The 12,247-nt window shown below is 61.6% G+C and overlaps 1 protein-coding gene across 2 annotated transcripts; it reads left to right on the top strand.

The window, feature by feature from the left end:
- Positions 1–2,367: 2,367 nt before the first annotated feature.
- On the top strand, positions 2,368–10,808 carry MSANTD1 (Myb/SANT DNA binding domain containing 1; the record flags this gene model as incomplete). 2 transcript variants are annotated; one of them, XM_080697977.1, is made up of 4 exons in its annotated part: positions 2,368–2,383; positions 4,898–5,162; positions 8,915–9,190; positions 10,568–10,808. In XM_080697977.1, 4 exons carry the CDS (start codon positions 2,368–2,370, stop codon positions 10,806–10,808), a joined length of 798 nt encoding a protein of 265 aa, XP_080554103.1. The 2 variants fall into 2 exon arrangements, with proteins under 2 accessions (XP_080554103.1, XP_080554102.1); XM_080697976.1 differs by lacking the exon at positions 2,368–2,383 and having other exon boundaries at positions 4,843–5,162.
- Positions 10,809–12,247: the final 1,439 nt, after the last annotated feature.

Raw genomic sequence — 12,247 nt, 5'->3', positions numbered from 1 at the left:
ACCTTGAGAGCTGCCCAGCCTTCTCAGAAGAGGACTGTCCCATGCTGGACCCCTAGCTACTGGGAAGGACAGGCCTGCTCAGCGAGCCACTGGGAACTGAAGGCACCTGGAAGGCAAGGCGGTCCTCCTGGGTGCCTGCCACACTCGAATGCCATCAAGGACCCCTCCCCTGGAGTGTTTCTGGGAGCAGAGCCTCTGCTGGAAGCCTTATGGAGGGACCCACCTGCCGTAGTTTGGCTCCATCTGATGGCCGCCACCTGGCCTGACTGCTCTGAGCCACGGGCAGGGGCTGTCACCAGGCTGCGGCTCCACTGGGAGCCAGCAGGGCTGTGATGGGCATCCGGAGCCTGGCCTGGGCCTTCCCGCCTGCTGCCGAAAGGAAGGACTGGGGTGAAATGTATATTTAAATTTTCTAAACTGTTGCAGAAATTGTACATTCAAATTAAAGGAACAATTAAACCATGTATTGTGAGGCTTGCTTCACTTGCTGACTACCTGCTCTCTGGTGCCTGAGGAGACTGTCCACACTCAGTGGGGCTGACGCTGGCTGCTCACCAGCAGTCGTTGGACATGGGCCCAGGTGGGCTGTGAGCAGGGGCAGAGATGAGGACAGGCCTGTGCCTTCTGGACGCCTCCTGAGGGCAGGGCCACCGAGGCACAGTGTGTGTGGTCTCCCAGCCAGGGTGACACAGGCCACCAAAGCTCTGATGGCTAGTGGCATTGTGGGCTCTCCCTGGGGAAGCCTCGGGGGTGGGCCTGGTGTTTCTGCTTCCACATTTGGCCCTAGGGCAATGGAGAGGTGGTGAGGGCCATGTCCTCACATAGGACACAGGACCTAGCTGTGGAATCCCCTCGGCCCCGCTGCCCTGCTGCCCCAGCACAGTCGGTCCTCCCACCTCCAGCCTGGCCTGGCGGCTGTGTCTATAGCACCTACCCCATTCCTTGGCTTGTAGGTTCCTCCTGTGAGATGCCACATCCTCCACTAAGCCTGTGCACCTTCCTTCTCATGGGTCCAAGCTTGCCTGAGACTGGGCAGCCTGTGCTGTGGGAACACTGGGCTGCGGGTTGCTTCAGGGCAGGGTATTTAGTAAAGGTTGGTTCCGAGTCCCTCTGCTTCCAGCTAACTGGCAGGGGTTGTACCAAGAGAGCCCACGAGCAGGCGGGTCTGCTGAGGCCAGCAGAGTGCAGGACGACCCCCCCCCCAAGTGTGCCCTGCACACCGCCCTGGGGGCTCAGGGTGGGGACCTGGGCCTGCCTCTCATCCTTGCTGGGGCTTGTGCTGTCTGCTCCAGGAGCAGTTGGTCTTACATGCTGAAGGGCTTCCCCAGGGAGGAATCGGGAAGTGGTGGGTGGGAGTCGAGTACCGGGTGGCACAGGTATGGCCTTGGGTTTCCCAGGAGCGCTGCTGAAGGCACTGGGCTTGGGACCTGCCTCTCTGTATTATAGTGCAGCCAAACCAGGACAGGAAGGCCTACTCTGTGGCCAAGTAGCGGGCCCGAGGAGCGAGAGGATGCTTCAAGGCATCCTCCAGTAGCCTGTCTGTGGCCCTTGAGTGCTGCAGCCATGTGCAGGGCCAGGGGCAGAGGTGGCCCTGACTCCAGCAGCCCCACAGCCCATGACCTCTCTCCATCTACTCAGATTGTCTGGTCCTACTCAGAGGGCATCCCTCTCTGTCGTCCTGATGGTGACAAGGTTTTCTCTACCCTGCTTGGGAGATAGGCCTTTTGGCCACGAATGCCTAGTGGAGTCAGGGTCAGGACAAGAAAGCCAAGATACAGAAAGCCAGAAATTAAGGGTCTGGTTTCTCAATGGCCTGGGGAAAGATGGTAACACTCAACACCCGTGCTGGGCCCGTGGGCTCACCGCCTCTGAGACGGTTCCCCTTCCCGGAGCAGTCCAAGTTCGCAGCTGTTCTAGGCCACGGTGCAGGGCTGAGCTGTGTGCACACATGTTTTGCCAAGCCCTGCCCCTCAGTGCAGGCTCAGCTCATGGGTACCTGTTCCTGGAAGTTTCCTGCAGCCTCTTGGCCTGCCTGGTTTCTCCTCTGGGCCTTGTGTGGGCTGAGCCCTGCTGCCACCACCTTCGTCAGGCCTGATTTCCTGCAGACTGCAGGCTGGGTGGAGTGAGCACCGTAATGAGCACCGTAAATGTAACGACTCAGCTTGGGCCCAACCTCGTTTAGAGGGAAGACTGGGACCCCAAGAACATGGGGCATGCCCCAGCACAGCAAGACCTGTCTGGCCCCTGCTTCCAGGGGTGCTTCTGCTACAGCCTGACCTGCCCCTTCTCCCTGCAGGTGCTGCTGCTGGGTGCCCAGCGCTGGCCCTCTGCCTCCAACCCTGCAGTGACTGAGGGTCCCTGCAGGCCATGCAGCTGTGCCAAGGTATGGAGCCCCTACACACACATACACACACATACCACACCACACCACATGCACACACACAACACACACACACGCACGCGCGCGTGCGCGCCTAAGCCCCGACAGGGCCAGCTGGGAGCTTGGCCAGCCAGTCATTCTTGTCCTGGGAGGTGCAGACCAGGGCTCTGCTCAGAGGTGGAGGAGCCATTGGAGCCCAGTCTCTTTCTTGTATGCCACCTGGAGGTTGGTGTGGCTGTGGAGCCGCTCTGCCCAGCAGAACTCAGGCACGCACACATGGGCTTAGGTGCCTCCTCTGGAGCTGCCAGGGGCAGAGCTCCCAAGGGCAGCGTGGAAGGGACTGGGAGGTGGCAGATGGCCCAGGGGCCTTGGCCAGCACTGCAGTCCAGCCATAGCCTGTCTTCCCACTGGAGGAGTGAGGGAGCTGAGGATGGGACTGTGGTGGGTGAGGTCACAGGCGGGGTCAGAAGCCGACTGCCTGGACCACAGGCCAAGCTCACCTAGCCTTCCCAGCACGTGGAGGGCGCACAAGTCAGCTCCGTCTCTTCCCTCGTGGTCTTGGCTGAGAAGAGGCAGTGGGGCGCTCCCAGCCTCGGGGGTCAAGCTCTGTACCTAACAGGCAGCCCCTAAGACCTGGGCCTTCCAGTAACTGCAAATGTGCCCCAGAGCTCTGGGTGCTGGGCACCAGGGGGCAGCAGCGAGCCATGTGACCAGGGCTGTGCTTGGGAGTGTGTGGGTGCCCCTGTAGGAGTGCTGTAGTCATGAGCACCCCACTCCAGGAGTGCCCATGGCCAGGCAGGAGGGGCAGTGTCCCCAGGTCTCTAGGTAACGCCAGAGCCCAGAGAAGAGGGCCTCAGCCAGCTCCAGGAGCCAATGGGCCCGGCTTCATCCTCCAGCGTGAAGGGTCATCATGCCTGAGCTCTTCCTAGGACAGGAGGTTTCAGACGTGTGCCCACTCCAGGTTCAGCCCTGCTGTCTTTGCTCAGGCCCACGGAGGGCAGACACAGCCAATTCATGGCTCTCAGCCCGAGGGGTCAGGGAGGCGGGACCTCCAGCAGTGCACTGGGCCAGGGACGCCAGCGGCTGGCCACCATGTCCTTCACGTCCTGCCCTGCACCAGGCACCTGAGCTCTGTGGGCGCGCACACATGTGAGTGTGTGTGTGTGTGTGTGTGTGTGTGTGTGTGTGTGTGTGAGACTGGGATTGAACCCAGGGACATTCCACCTCTGAGCTATATCCCCAGCTCATTTTAAGTTTTATTTTCAAATAGGGTCTCACTAAGTTGCTGAGGCAGTCCTCAAACCTGCAATGATCCTCCTATCTAAGCCTCCCAAGTCCTGGGATTACAAGCATTTGCCCCACTTCTGACTAAATTTTATCTTTTAAATGTGGCTGCTGATGCCCTAAAGTGGTGCTCTCCCTCTGCAGACCCCACGCTCACGGCTCCTGCCTGCCTGCCTGTGAGCACCCTGCCAGCCTGGCTGGCATTGCAGCGCCTCCACTCTGCAAAGGCAGATGCCCACCCAGCCTGGGCCTTGTGCCGCCCTCCTGGCCTGCACCCCTCAGTCTTCTGAGCCTCCCTGCCAGTCGGCTGCCCAGGCGCGCCAGGCCCTCGTCAGCCTGGCTCGATCCAAGCGGAGCCCTCTGGCCTTTGTCCAGTTATCGCAGCCGATTCCTCATCTCTCGGGGCTGGGCTGGCCTGGCATCCATCTCGGCCTGTGTGACGCTGACCTGCACACGGGGCCTGGGTTCCCGTGTCCCCACAACCTGAGGACCGGGGTGCTTTGTGGGTGAGGCAGGAGAAGCCAAAGACAAATGGTGGGAGAGAGAGGGCTGGTGAGACTCCCAGCCCTGTGCTGTCGGGGCAGCTGGCCCTCGAGACCTGACACCCAGCCTCAGGCCTGGCAGGGGCCTTCTGGGGGAATAGAGGATCCCAGCCATGAACCCCCCTGCACCAGCAGCAGCCCTGTCAGGTCAGCCCTGGGGGTTCACCCTCCCTGTCTGTCAGTCCTCTCTGCTTCCCCGCCCTGTCTCCCTTTGACCATCTTCCGTCCCAGTCTGTGCCCATCCTCGGTTTCCCCAGGCCCCCTGGGCTGCATGCATTGACAGGCCAAGGTGGGGGCTGCCTCCTATGCCCCAGCCATTGGGAGTCTGGCCTGAGTGGCGTAAGCACCTCTGCATGGCCAGCTGGCCGGTGGGAGGCAGGGCTGGGAGCCTGGACGCTGGGCTGGGCCCCTCTCTCACTGCAATATTGATGGCCCGTCAGCGCAGCCCCGATTCCTGTGCTTTCAGTTAAAAGGTTTCTGTTGTTGTAGCTTATGCAGTTGCTCTGTTGCTATGGAAACGTGACATCAAAATGACGTTTCCCGTTTAAAAGCTTTTAACTAAATTCCTGCCTGTCAGATGTAGGCCCCATTTTGAGCGTGGAGCTGCCTCAAGCCAGCGCGCGGTACCTCCCGCCCATGGTGTGCGGGTCGGGCCTGGGGCCCCGCCTGAGCACCATCCTTAACCCCGCAGGTGCCTCGAGCATGGCGGCGGCCGAAGTGCCTGGCTACCTTGTGTCTCCTCAGACGGAGAAGCACCGGCGGGCCCGCAACTGGACGGACGCAGAGATGCGCGGGCTCATGCTGGTCTGGGAGGAGTTCTTCGAGGAGCTCAAGCAGACCAAGCGCAACGCCAAGGTATACGAGAAGATGGCCAGCAAGCTCTTCGAGATGACCGGCGAGCGCCGGCTGGGCGAGGAGATCAAGATCAAGATCACCAACATGACCTTCCAGTACAGGTGTGCGCCTGGGTGGGGCAACATGACCTTCCAGTACAGGTGTGCGCCTGGGTGGGGCAGCAGCTGAGGCCTGGGGCAGGGCCTGTGGGAGAGACTGTCTCTGGAAAGCATTCGCACAGCCTCCCCATCAGGGAGATTGGGAAACTGAGGCCCATTGGGGGCAGGGAGCGGGCCAGGCACTCTTGGGGTCTGGATCCAGTGCCAGGCCGCGGCTCCAAGTACGTGCAGGAGACCTATGCAGGAGCCGCGGTGCCTACGGCGGGCTGCACCCAGCTGGCCACCCCCTTGGGCCCCAGCCAGGACAGCAGGCTACCAGCTGGCTTTGGTCCCACCCCACCGCAGCCCAGGGAGGGAGACTGAGGCCAGAGAAAGAGGAGGCCTGGCTCCAAAGCCTGTGCAGCCCTGGCACGCTGGGAGCTTGCGCCTCAGCCGAACCCCTGCCCCACGCCCAGTTCCAGGCCAGCCTCAGGGCGGGAAGTGGGCCCTTAGAGCTGACGTCAGAGATCCCGGGTGCCCAGGCAGTACCCAGCTCATGGGTAGGGTCTTGTTTGTGGGAGAAAGAAGTGGAGCCCAACCCTGGCCCCAGGGACTCCCAGTCTGGGGCGTCATCAGGCCTAGCCCCATCTCAGGCCCCCTGTCTCGCAGGTTGGCTGTCCCTGGCTGAGTTGGAGGGAAGCTGGGGGACATTGCAGAGTGGGACAGGGATGGCCCCTAGGTCTGGGGGCTCTGCATCCAAGTAGAGTGGTTGTGGTCTCCAAGCCCAGGACCTCACAATGTGGGCCTGGCCCACGTGGAGAGGGTCATGGGCCGGGCAGGGCAGGGGTGTGAAGGTCATGGCTAGCAGGAGGATCTCATTGGGATGCAGTTCACAGCAGGAGCGAGGTGGGAGGCTGCAGCTAATAGCACTAGCCTGCGGGGTCCTGGCTGAGCAGGGCTGCCAAGAGCCCTCCCGCGTCCTGTGGTTGCAGCCGCTGTCCACAGCAGGCTTGCGAAGGTTCTAGGGGGTGGGCAGGATAGACTGTGCCGTACAGGTTTGTCGCACTCCATGGGAGAGAGGAATCCCACCCGGACAGGAGATGCCCCCACCAAGGTCAGAGGGGAGCCCAGCCCTGTCCTGTGGCCCCCAGCTGCTCAGGAGTTGTGCGGGACCCAGGAGGGCCCTCCAGACCACGAGGCCACGAGGCTCTGCTTCCATTGTGCTGACGTAACTTCATGGCTCTGGACAGGGTGGGTCTGCAGCCCGGCCCTGTCCAAGGCGTTTCTGACCCTGAGCACTGGCCTGCAGCCAGGTCTGGGAGCCAGAACTGCAACCCGGCAGCTGCTCTGGGTTTGGGGCTTCGGCCACTTAGTGTGGGTGATGTTAAATTGGAGCCTCTGGCTCGTGGAGTGACGGCTGAGATGAGTCTGGTGTTGGTGCAGGCAGACGTGGACACGGCAGCTCACGCCGCGGCCTGACTGGCTCCTGCTCCTATGGCCTGTGTCAGAGGCCTGGTGAGGAAGGGCTTCGAGGGGCAGTAGGGCTGGGCCTGGCCTCTTCCTCAGCCCCCAGCTCAGCCATTCGCAGGCAGTGCCTTGGTGCTCCAGTTGGCGTCTGGCTGGATCATTCATTATTCATCCTGAAAGCCTTCCTAGAGTCCCAGGGGACGGATTCTGTCTCCGTTCCCGGAGGGGCTAGACCACGGAGGCCCAGGAGTGGAGGGGTAGTAGAGGGCCCGCCACCACCACTGCTGGCTAGGGTGGCACGGCACACCACGGTGTCCCTTCACACTGCTGTGGCCAGCCCCTCTTCACCAAGGGAAACTGAGGTCCAGCCCAGGAGAGGGCCTTGCCACATAGTCCTTGACAGGCTGAAGCTTTGACTGGTGAGCAGGTCTTCTTATGCCCACCCCAACCTCCCCACTACAAGACTTTTCTTGGTTTTGTTTTTTAAATAAGAGTATCATATATTATGGTTATAGGCTAAGGAATTCTGAGGTGGCTGGATTCTATGCAGCCTGGTTTATTAGACTGTCATCTGAGAGCTAGGCATGGTGGTGCACACCTGTAATCCTAGTATTTGTGAAGCTAAGACAGGAGTATTGCAGGTTCAAGGCCAGCCTCGGCGACTTAGGGAGGCCTTAATTTTAAAAAAGAGCTGGGGACGTAGAACATCTCTGGGTTCAATCCCTAGGTAACACACGCGCGTGCAAACACACACACACACACACACACACAATCCCTATTTTGTCTGTTTGCCTTGCACTCTCTTCTATATGGGCCTCCCATGCTGGGACAGGCTTTCCCCATTTCTTCAAGGAGTGGGCCGGCTTGAGTGAGGCCTAAAGGGCCGGGGGCCTGAGGGCCGGGTGGAGGCTGCTGTGGGCACTGGGTATAAACCTTGCTTCCCTGTGCCCCCCAGAGTGGATTGATAGTGCTCCCCATGCCCTGTGCCCTGTCCCTGGTTTTTCGTGGAGGCCTCTCCCCTTGGAGGGGCCCTGAGCCGGGCGCTGTGCCCCAAGGCTGGCACCTCCTGCTGTGGCTGGCTGGGCCTGTACTTGGTCCACAGCGCCTTCTCTCTGGCCATGCTGTTTGCCAGGTCAACTCATGCAGCCAGTCATTATCACCAGTGACCAGTGTGACCAGAGGCGCAGTGCTGCCGGAAACCCGGGCGGAGACAGGAGGCAGGTGGCTCTGAGGGCGCGGGCGCTCTGGGTTCAGCCTCCAAGATTCTCTCCTCCAGTGCACACTGACAGACATGTGGGGTGTCCTGAAGCTCAGGGTAGGCAGACACCCTGCCCCACCCCATGGCCAGAGCTGCCCAGCTGCCTGGGGCCCCATGTCCCCCGCCCTCACCTGCAGAGGATGGCTGAGGTCTGGGACCTGCTGGGCCTCCACAGGGTGGGAGGCAGGGCTGGGGAGGTGCTTGGCCCGCACCATGCAGGCCCTCCGTGGGGGCCGGATGCAGAGGCCTGCTCAGGCAGTGTGGGAAGGAGCCCGCCGGGCCCAGCCCACTGCTGTGGGTCAGGCTGCAGGCTTTGGAGCTGGCTCCGGGCTCCTGCGGTCCGATGGAGTGACAGCAGCAGCCCCGGGTCAAGGCAGCCCCGGGCCTTCTGTTTGCAGCCACTAGGCAGCATTTTACTAACTCTTCCCTCAGTCTTGTAAGGGGGCTTGCTCCTCTGTCCCCATCTCACTTATGCAGAAATGGAGGCTCAGAGAGGTTAACGAACCTGCCCCGTCCCACAGCAAAGCGGCGGAGGCGAGATGAGGCTCCGGGCTGTGGACGTGCAACCCGTGGTCTCACAGTGCTCTCTCCCTGCGGCATCCCCTCCAGAAAGCCATGCGGCGACCTTAGGGCAGCGCCTTGCCATGTTTGCACTGTGTGATACAGGTCCCTGTGGTGTTTTATTATTGCTGGTTAGCATATATAAAAGGCAGAGTGCATTTACCCTAGAGAGTTAGAGACTACTGAGAAGCAGAGGGAGTTCCCTGCGCCAGCGCCGGCCACCAACCTCACCTGGACCAGGCTGCGCTTCCTCTTTAACACCCGCACCCACGCGGTCCCCGAAGCGCACCTCTTTCTAGGGCCACCGTCACCCTGACCCTGGGGCCTGACTGATTTTGCTGGGGTGGCTGTGCTGGCCACGAGTGGCTCCTGCCTGCACCAGCACGGCTCTCAGGGGCCCAGAGCCCCTGTGCACCCCCGCGGAGGGGCCGGGCGGGCCGGGCTGGGGCCGCCTGTTTCTTACCCTTGGCTCTTGTGTCTTTCGTTTCAGGAAATTAAAATGCATGACAGATAGCGAGTCCGTCCCGCCGGACTGGCCCTATTACCTAGCCATTGATAGGATTCTGGCCAAGGTCCCCGAGTCCTGTGAGGGCAAACTGCCGGACGGCCAGCAGCCGGGGCCCTCCACCTCCCAGACCGAGGCGTCTCTGTCGCCGTCCGCTAAGTCCACCCCTCTGTACTTACCGTATACCCAGTGCTCCTATGAAGGCCGCTTCGAGGACGATCGCTCCGACAGCTCCTCCAGCTTACTGTCCCTTAAGTTCAGGTAGTGTGTTCATCTTCTTGTCCTGCCGGGGGAGCCAGGAGTCCAGCTGTGCAGAGCAGGGGCCGGGAGTGGCGAGGGCGGCTGCTAAGGCGCAGGGGGCGCACGCGCGCCTCTGGGGCAGGCCGGCTTCCGCGCAAGGGCTCAGTATCGGCACAGATGGGGCTCCTCTCTAGGCTCCATCGCTTTTTCGCTGCTTAAGAAGTTCCTTGACCTCTCTGGCCTCAGTTTCCCTCTTGTAAAATGGGGATAAGTCAGTGCCTGCCTGAGGGGGTGGCAGGGACTGTCAAGAAGAGAAGAAGGGCCTGGCCCAAGGGCACTCCCTGCCCGCCCTCCCCCACGAGGACCTGCCCTGTGGTCCTCTCAGTGCCATCCTCTGGGCCATGCCACGTGACCGTGCCTGCAATTTCTCACAGGGTGGCCGGGTGCAGAAAGGTGCCCTGTGGTGTGGGGCCAGGGATCCTGGAGCAGGTGCAGGAGCATTCAGGATGGACTTTCAAGGAAAAACAGGAATCAGCCAATCGAAGAGAAAGCACATGGCTTTGCGCCCCAGTCTCTCCCCGTGCCCTGGTCTTCAGCCCGATGGCAAGGCTGAGGACGGCATCTGAGGAAGGTCCCTTCAGGATGATAAGCCCAGCATGAGGCGCTAGCTGCTGTTTGGTTAACTCAGCCCTCTCCCCTAGAAGGGGCTTCCCATTGAAGATCCCAGATCCCCAAAGACCTATGCTGTAGCCAGACCCAATTAGCAGGTGGCCTGTGACTGATGGCCAGTGTTCCTGTGTGCTGTCCAGCCCAGTTGCTGACTTGGCTGCCTGGGGCACTACACAGGACTGGGGCAGGGCACACTCGCCCTCTGCTCAGAGCACAGAGCGCAGGCCGGGACAGGCAGGCAGCAGGCCAGGGCCTTGGGGTCCGGGGGGATTCAGCAGCTCCTTGACCAGGGATGGCCACCACCCCATCAGCAGGGAATGGCCTCGGGCCAGCTGCTCTGCCTCACACTCCTGCCAGAGGCTCAAGGTCCTGGGGAGATTACCCACCCACCCCCCAGCTGCCTGTTCCCAGCCTACCCACCCAGGCACACCGGTCCCCTCACCAGGCTTCTGGGAAAGGGGGCTCCAGGTTCTTCCTTTGGGGCCTGTTTTCCCCAGCTAGCTTTGGCAGATCAGCAGTCTCTGGCTTCTCTGCAGGAGCTCCAAGGGCATGCACTGCCCTGCACCCTGCCACCAACCTCCTCTCCCCCTGGGGGTGGCCTCTCCACCTGGGCTCTCCTCGTCCAGGCCTCCGCCTGTCCAGCTCAGGGGGCTTGGGGCATTCTCACAGGCAGCGCGCCCCCCGGGGCCCAGGCGCTGGCCAGCAGCCCATGACCTCACTGCCTTGCAGGTCGGAGGAGCGGCCCGTGAAGAAGCGCAAGGTACAGAGCTGCCACCTGCAGAAGAAGAAGCTGCGGCTGCTGGAGGCCATGCTGGAGGAGCAGCGCCGGCTGAGCCGCGCCATGGAGGAGACCTGCCGCGAGGTGCGCCGCGTGCTGGACCAGCAGAACATCCTGCAGGTGCAGAGCCTCCAGCTGCAGGAGCGCATGATGAGTCTGCTTGAGAAGATCATCGCCAAGTCCAACGGCTAGGTGCGGGCCCAGCTGCTCACCGCGGGCCACTGCCTGGCCAGGCCTCAGCCGGCCTCTGTGGCTGCTATCAGTGGGGATGCCCTCCCAAGGCCTCCCCGGCCCTGAGAGACAGCCTTCCTCGCTCGGACACAGGCCAGGGACTCCAGGGTCACTCCTGGTAAGAATGCCCTAGAATCCAAACTCCAGTAGTCACTATTGGTGATGCTGGAAACGGCTTTTGATATTAAATGTGAACTTTTCATTATTGCCTGGACACAAGCTCGCTCTCTGGCCTGGAAAGGCTGCCCTGGGTTGATGTGTCCTGCTCTGCACGGGAAAGCAAATGGAGCGTCTGGGGCTGGCTGGCGCCCTGGTGAGCTCTGCACAGGGGGACGAGGATGGCCTCCCCCTCCCTGGGGTTTGCCATGTCTGCCTTGACACAGCAGCCGACCTCAGCCCTCAGCGCAGAGCCCACACCACCTGCGGTGGCCTTTTATTTACCTCTCTTTGGAGCACCCGATGTTGCCACTACCTCCTTAGTAATAACACGAATGTAGGTAACCGCTGCTCTTCAGGCGCACTGCCTGGTAATGTCCAGGCCCTGGAGACACTGGTAAGTGAGACGCAGGCCCTGGCCGGGCGGAGCTGCCACGGCGGTGTGGACCATATCAGCAGAGAAGAGAAGTGGCTATAGATGCAATAGGTGCTGGCAGGGGAGGCCGGGCGAGGACGAGGAGCAGGAGAGTGGCCCATGCGGGGAGCATCAGTGAGACTCGCAGAGGCTGGAGCAGCAAGGTGGGCCTGACGCCGGAACGGGGCACGGGCTGTGCACCATCGTAAGGGTGTGGCTGCTGTCCAGGCTCATGGGGCTGGAGCCTGAGACAGGAGGATCACAAGCCAGTGAGACCCTGTCTTAACTCTAAGAGGGGCTGGGGATGTAGCTCAGTGACAGCACTGGCCTGGCATGTGTGTGGCCCTGGGTTCCATGTGCGCGCGCGAGCACGCACACACACACACACACACACACACACACACACACATACCCTCTGGCTGCCAGGTGAGCAGACTCCCAGCCACAGCACAGGCAGGGCTCCATGAGGGGGCTGCTGCTGTCACGCTGGCATGAGACCACCAGCTGCCCTGACCCTGCAGTGGACCTCCCATCCAGACCGGGAGTGGCTGGGACCAGCCCGTGGTCACTAAGGTGGCGTGAGGAAGGGCACTGGGTGCAGAGGGCAGAGCAGACACGTGGGTTTGCTCTCAGGGAGGCCCTGGACTCAGACCGCGTTGCACTGGGGCTCCGGTAGCACATGCCTTGGGAGTGTCTACCTTGCAGCGCTCTGGGCCAGCGGAGCGCTTGGCAGTGTCTGCAGCATAAATTCTCCTCCATGGCCTTTTCCGGCTGTAAACGTGATGTTGCTGCTTCTAAGGCTGGGACAAGATGTGTGCGGTTGGCTCCT

The sequence above is a fragment of the Muscardinus avellanarius genome (assembly GCF_963383645.1).
Source record: "Muscardinus avellanarius genome assembly, chromosome: 6".
NCBI lineage: Eukaryota > Metazoa > Chordata > Mammalia > Rodentia > Gliridae > Muscardinus > Muscardinus avellanarius.
The sequence above is the reverse complement of the archived record's forward strand: the minus strand, read 5'-3'. Positions and strand labels throughout refer to the sequence as shown.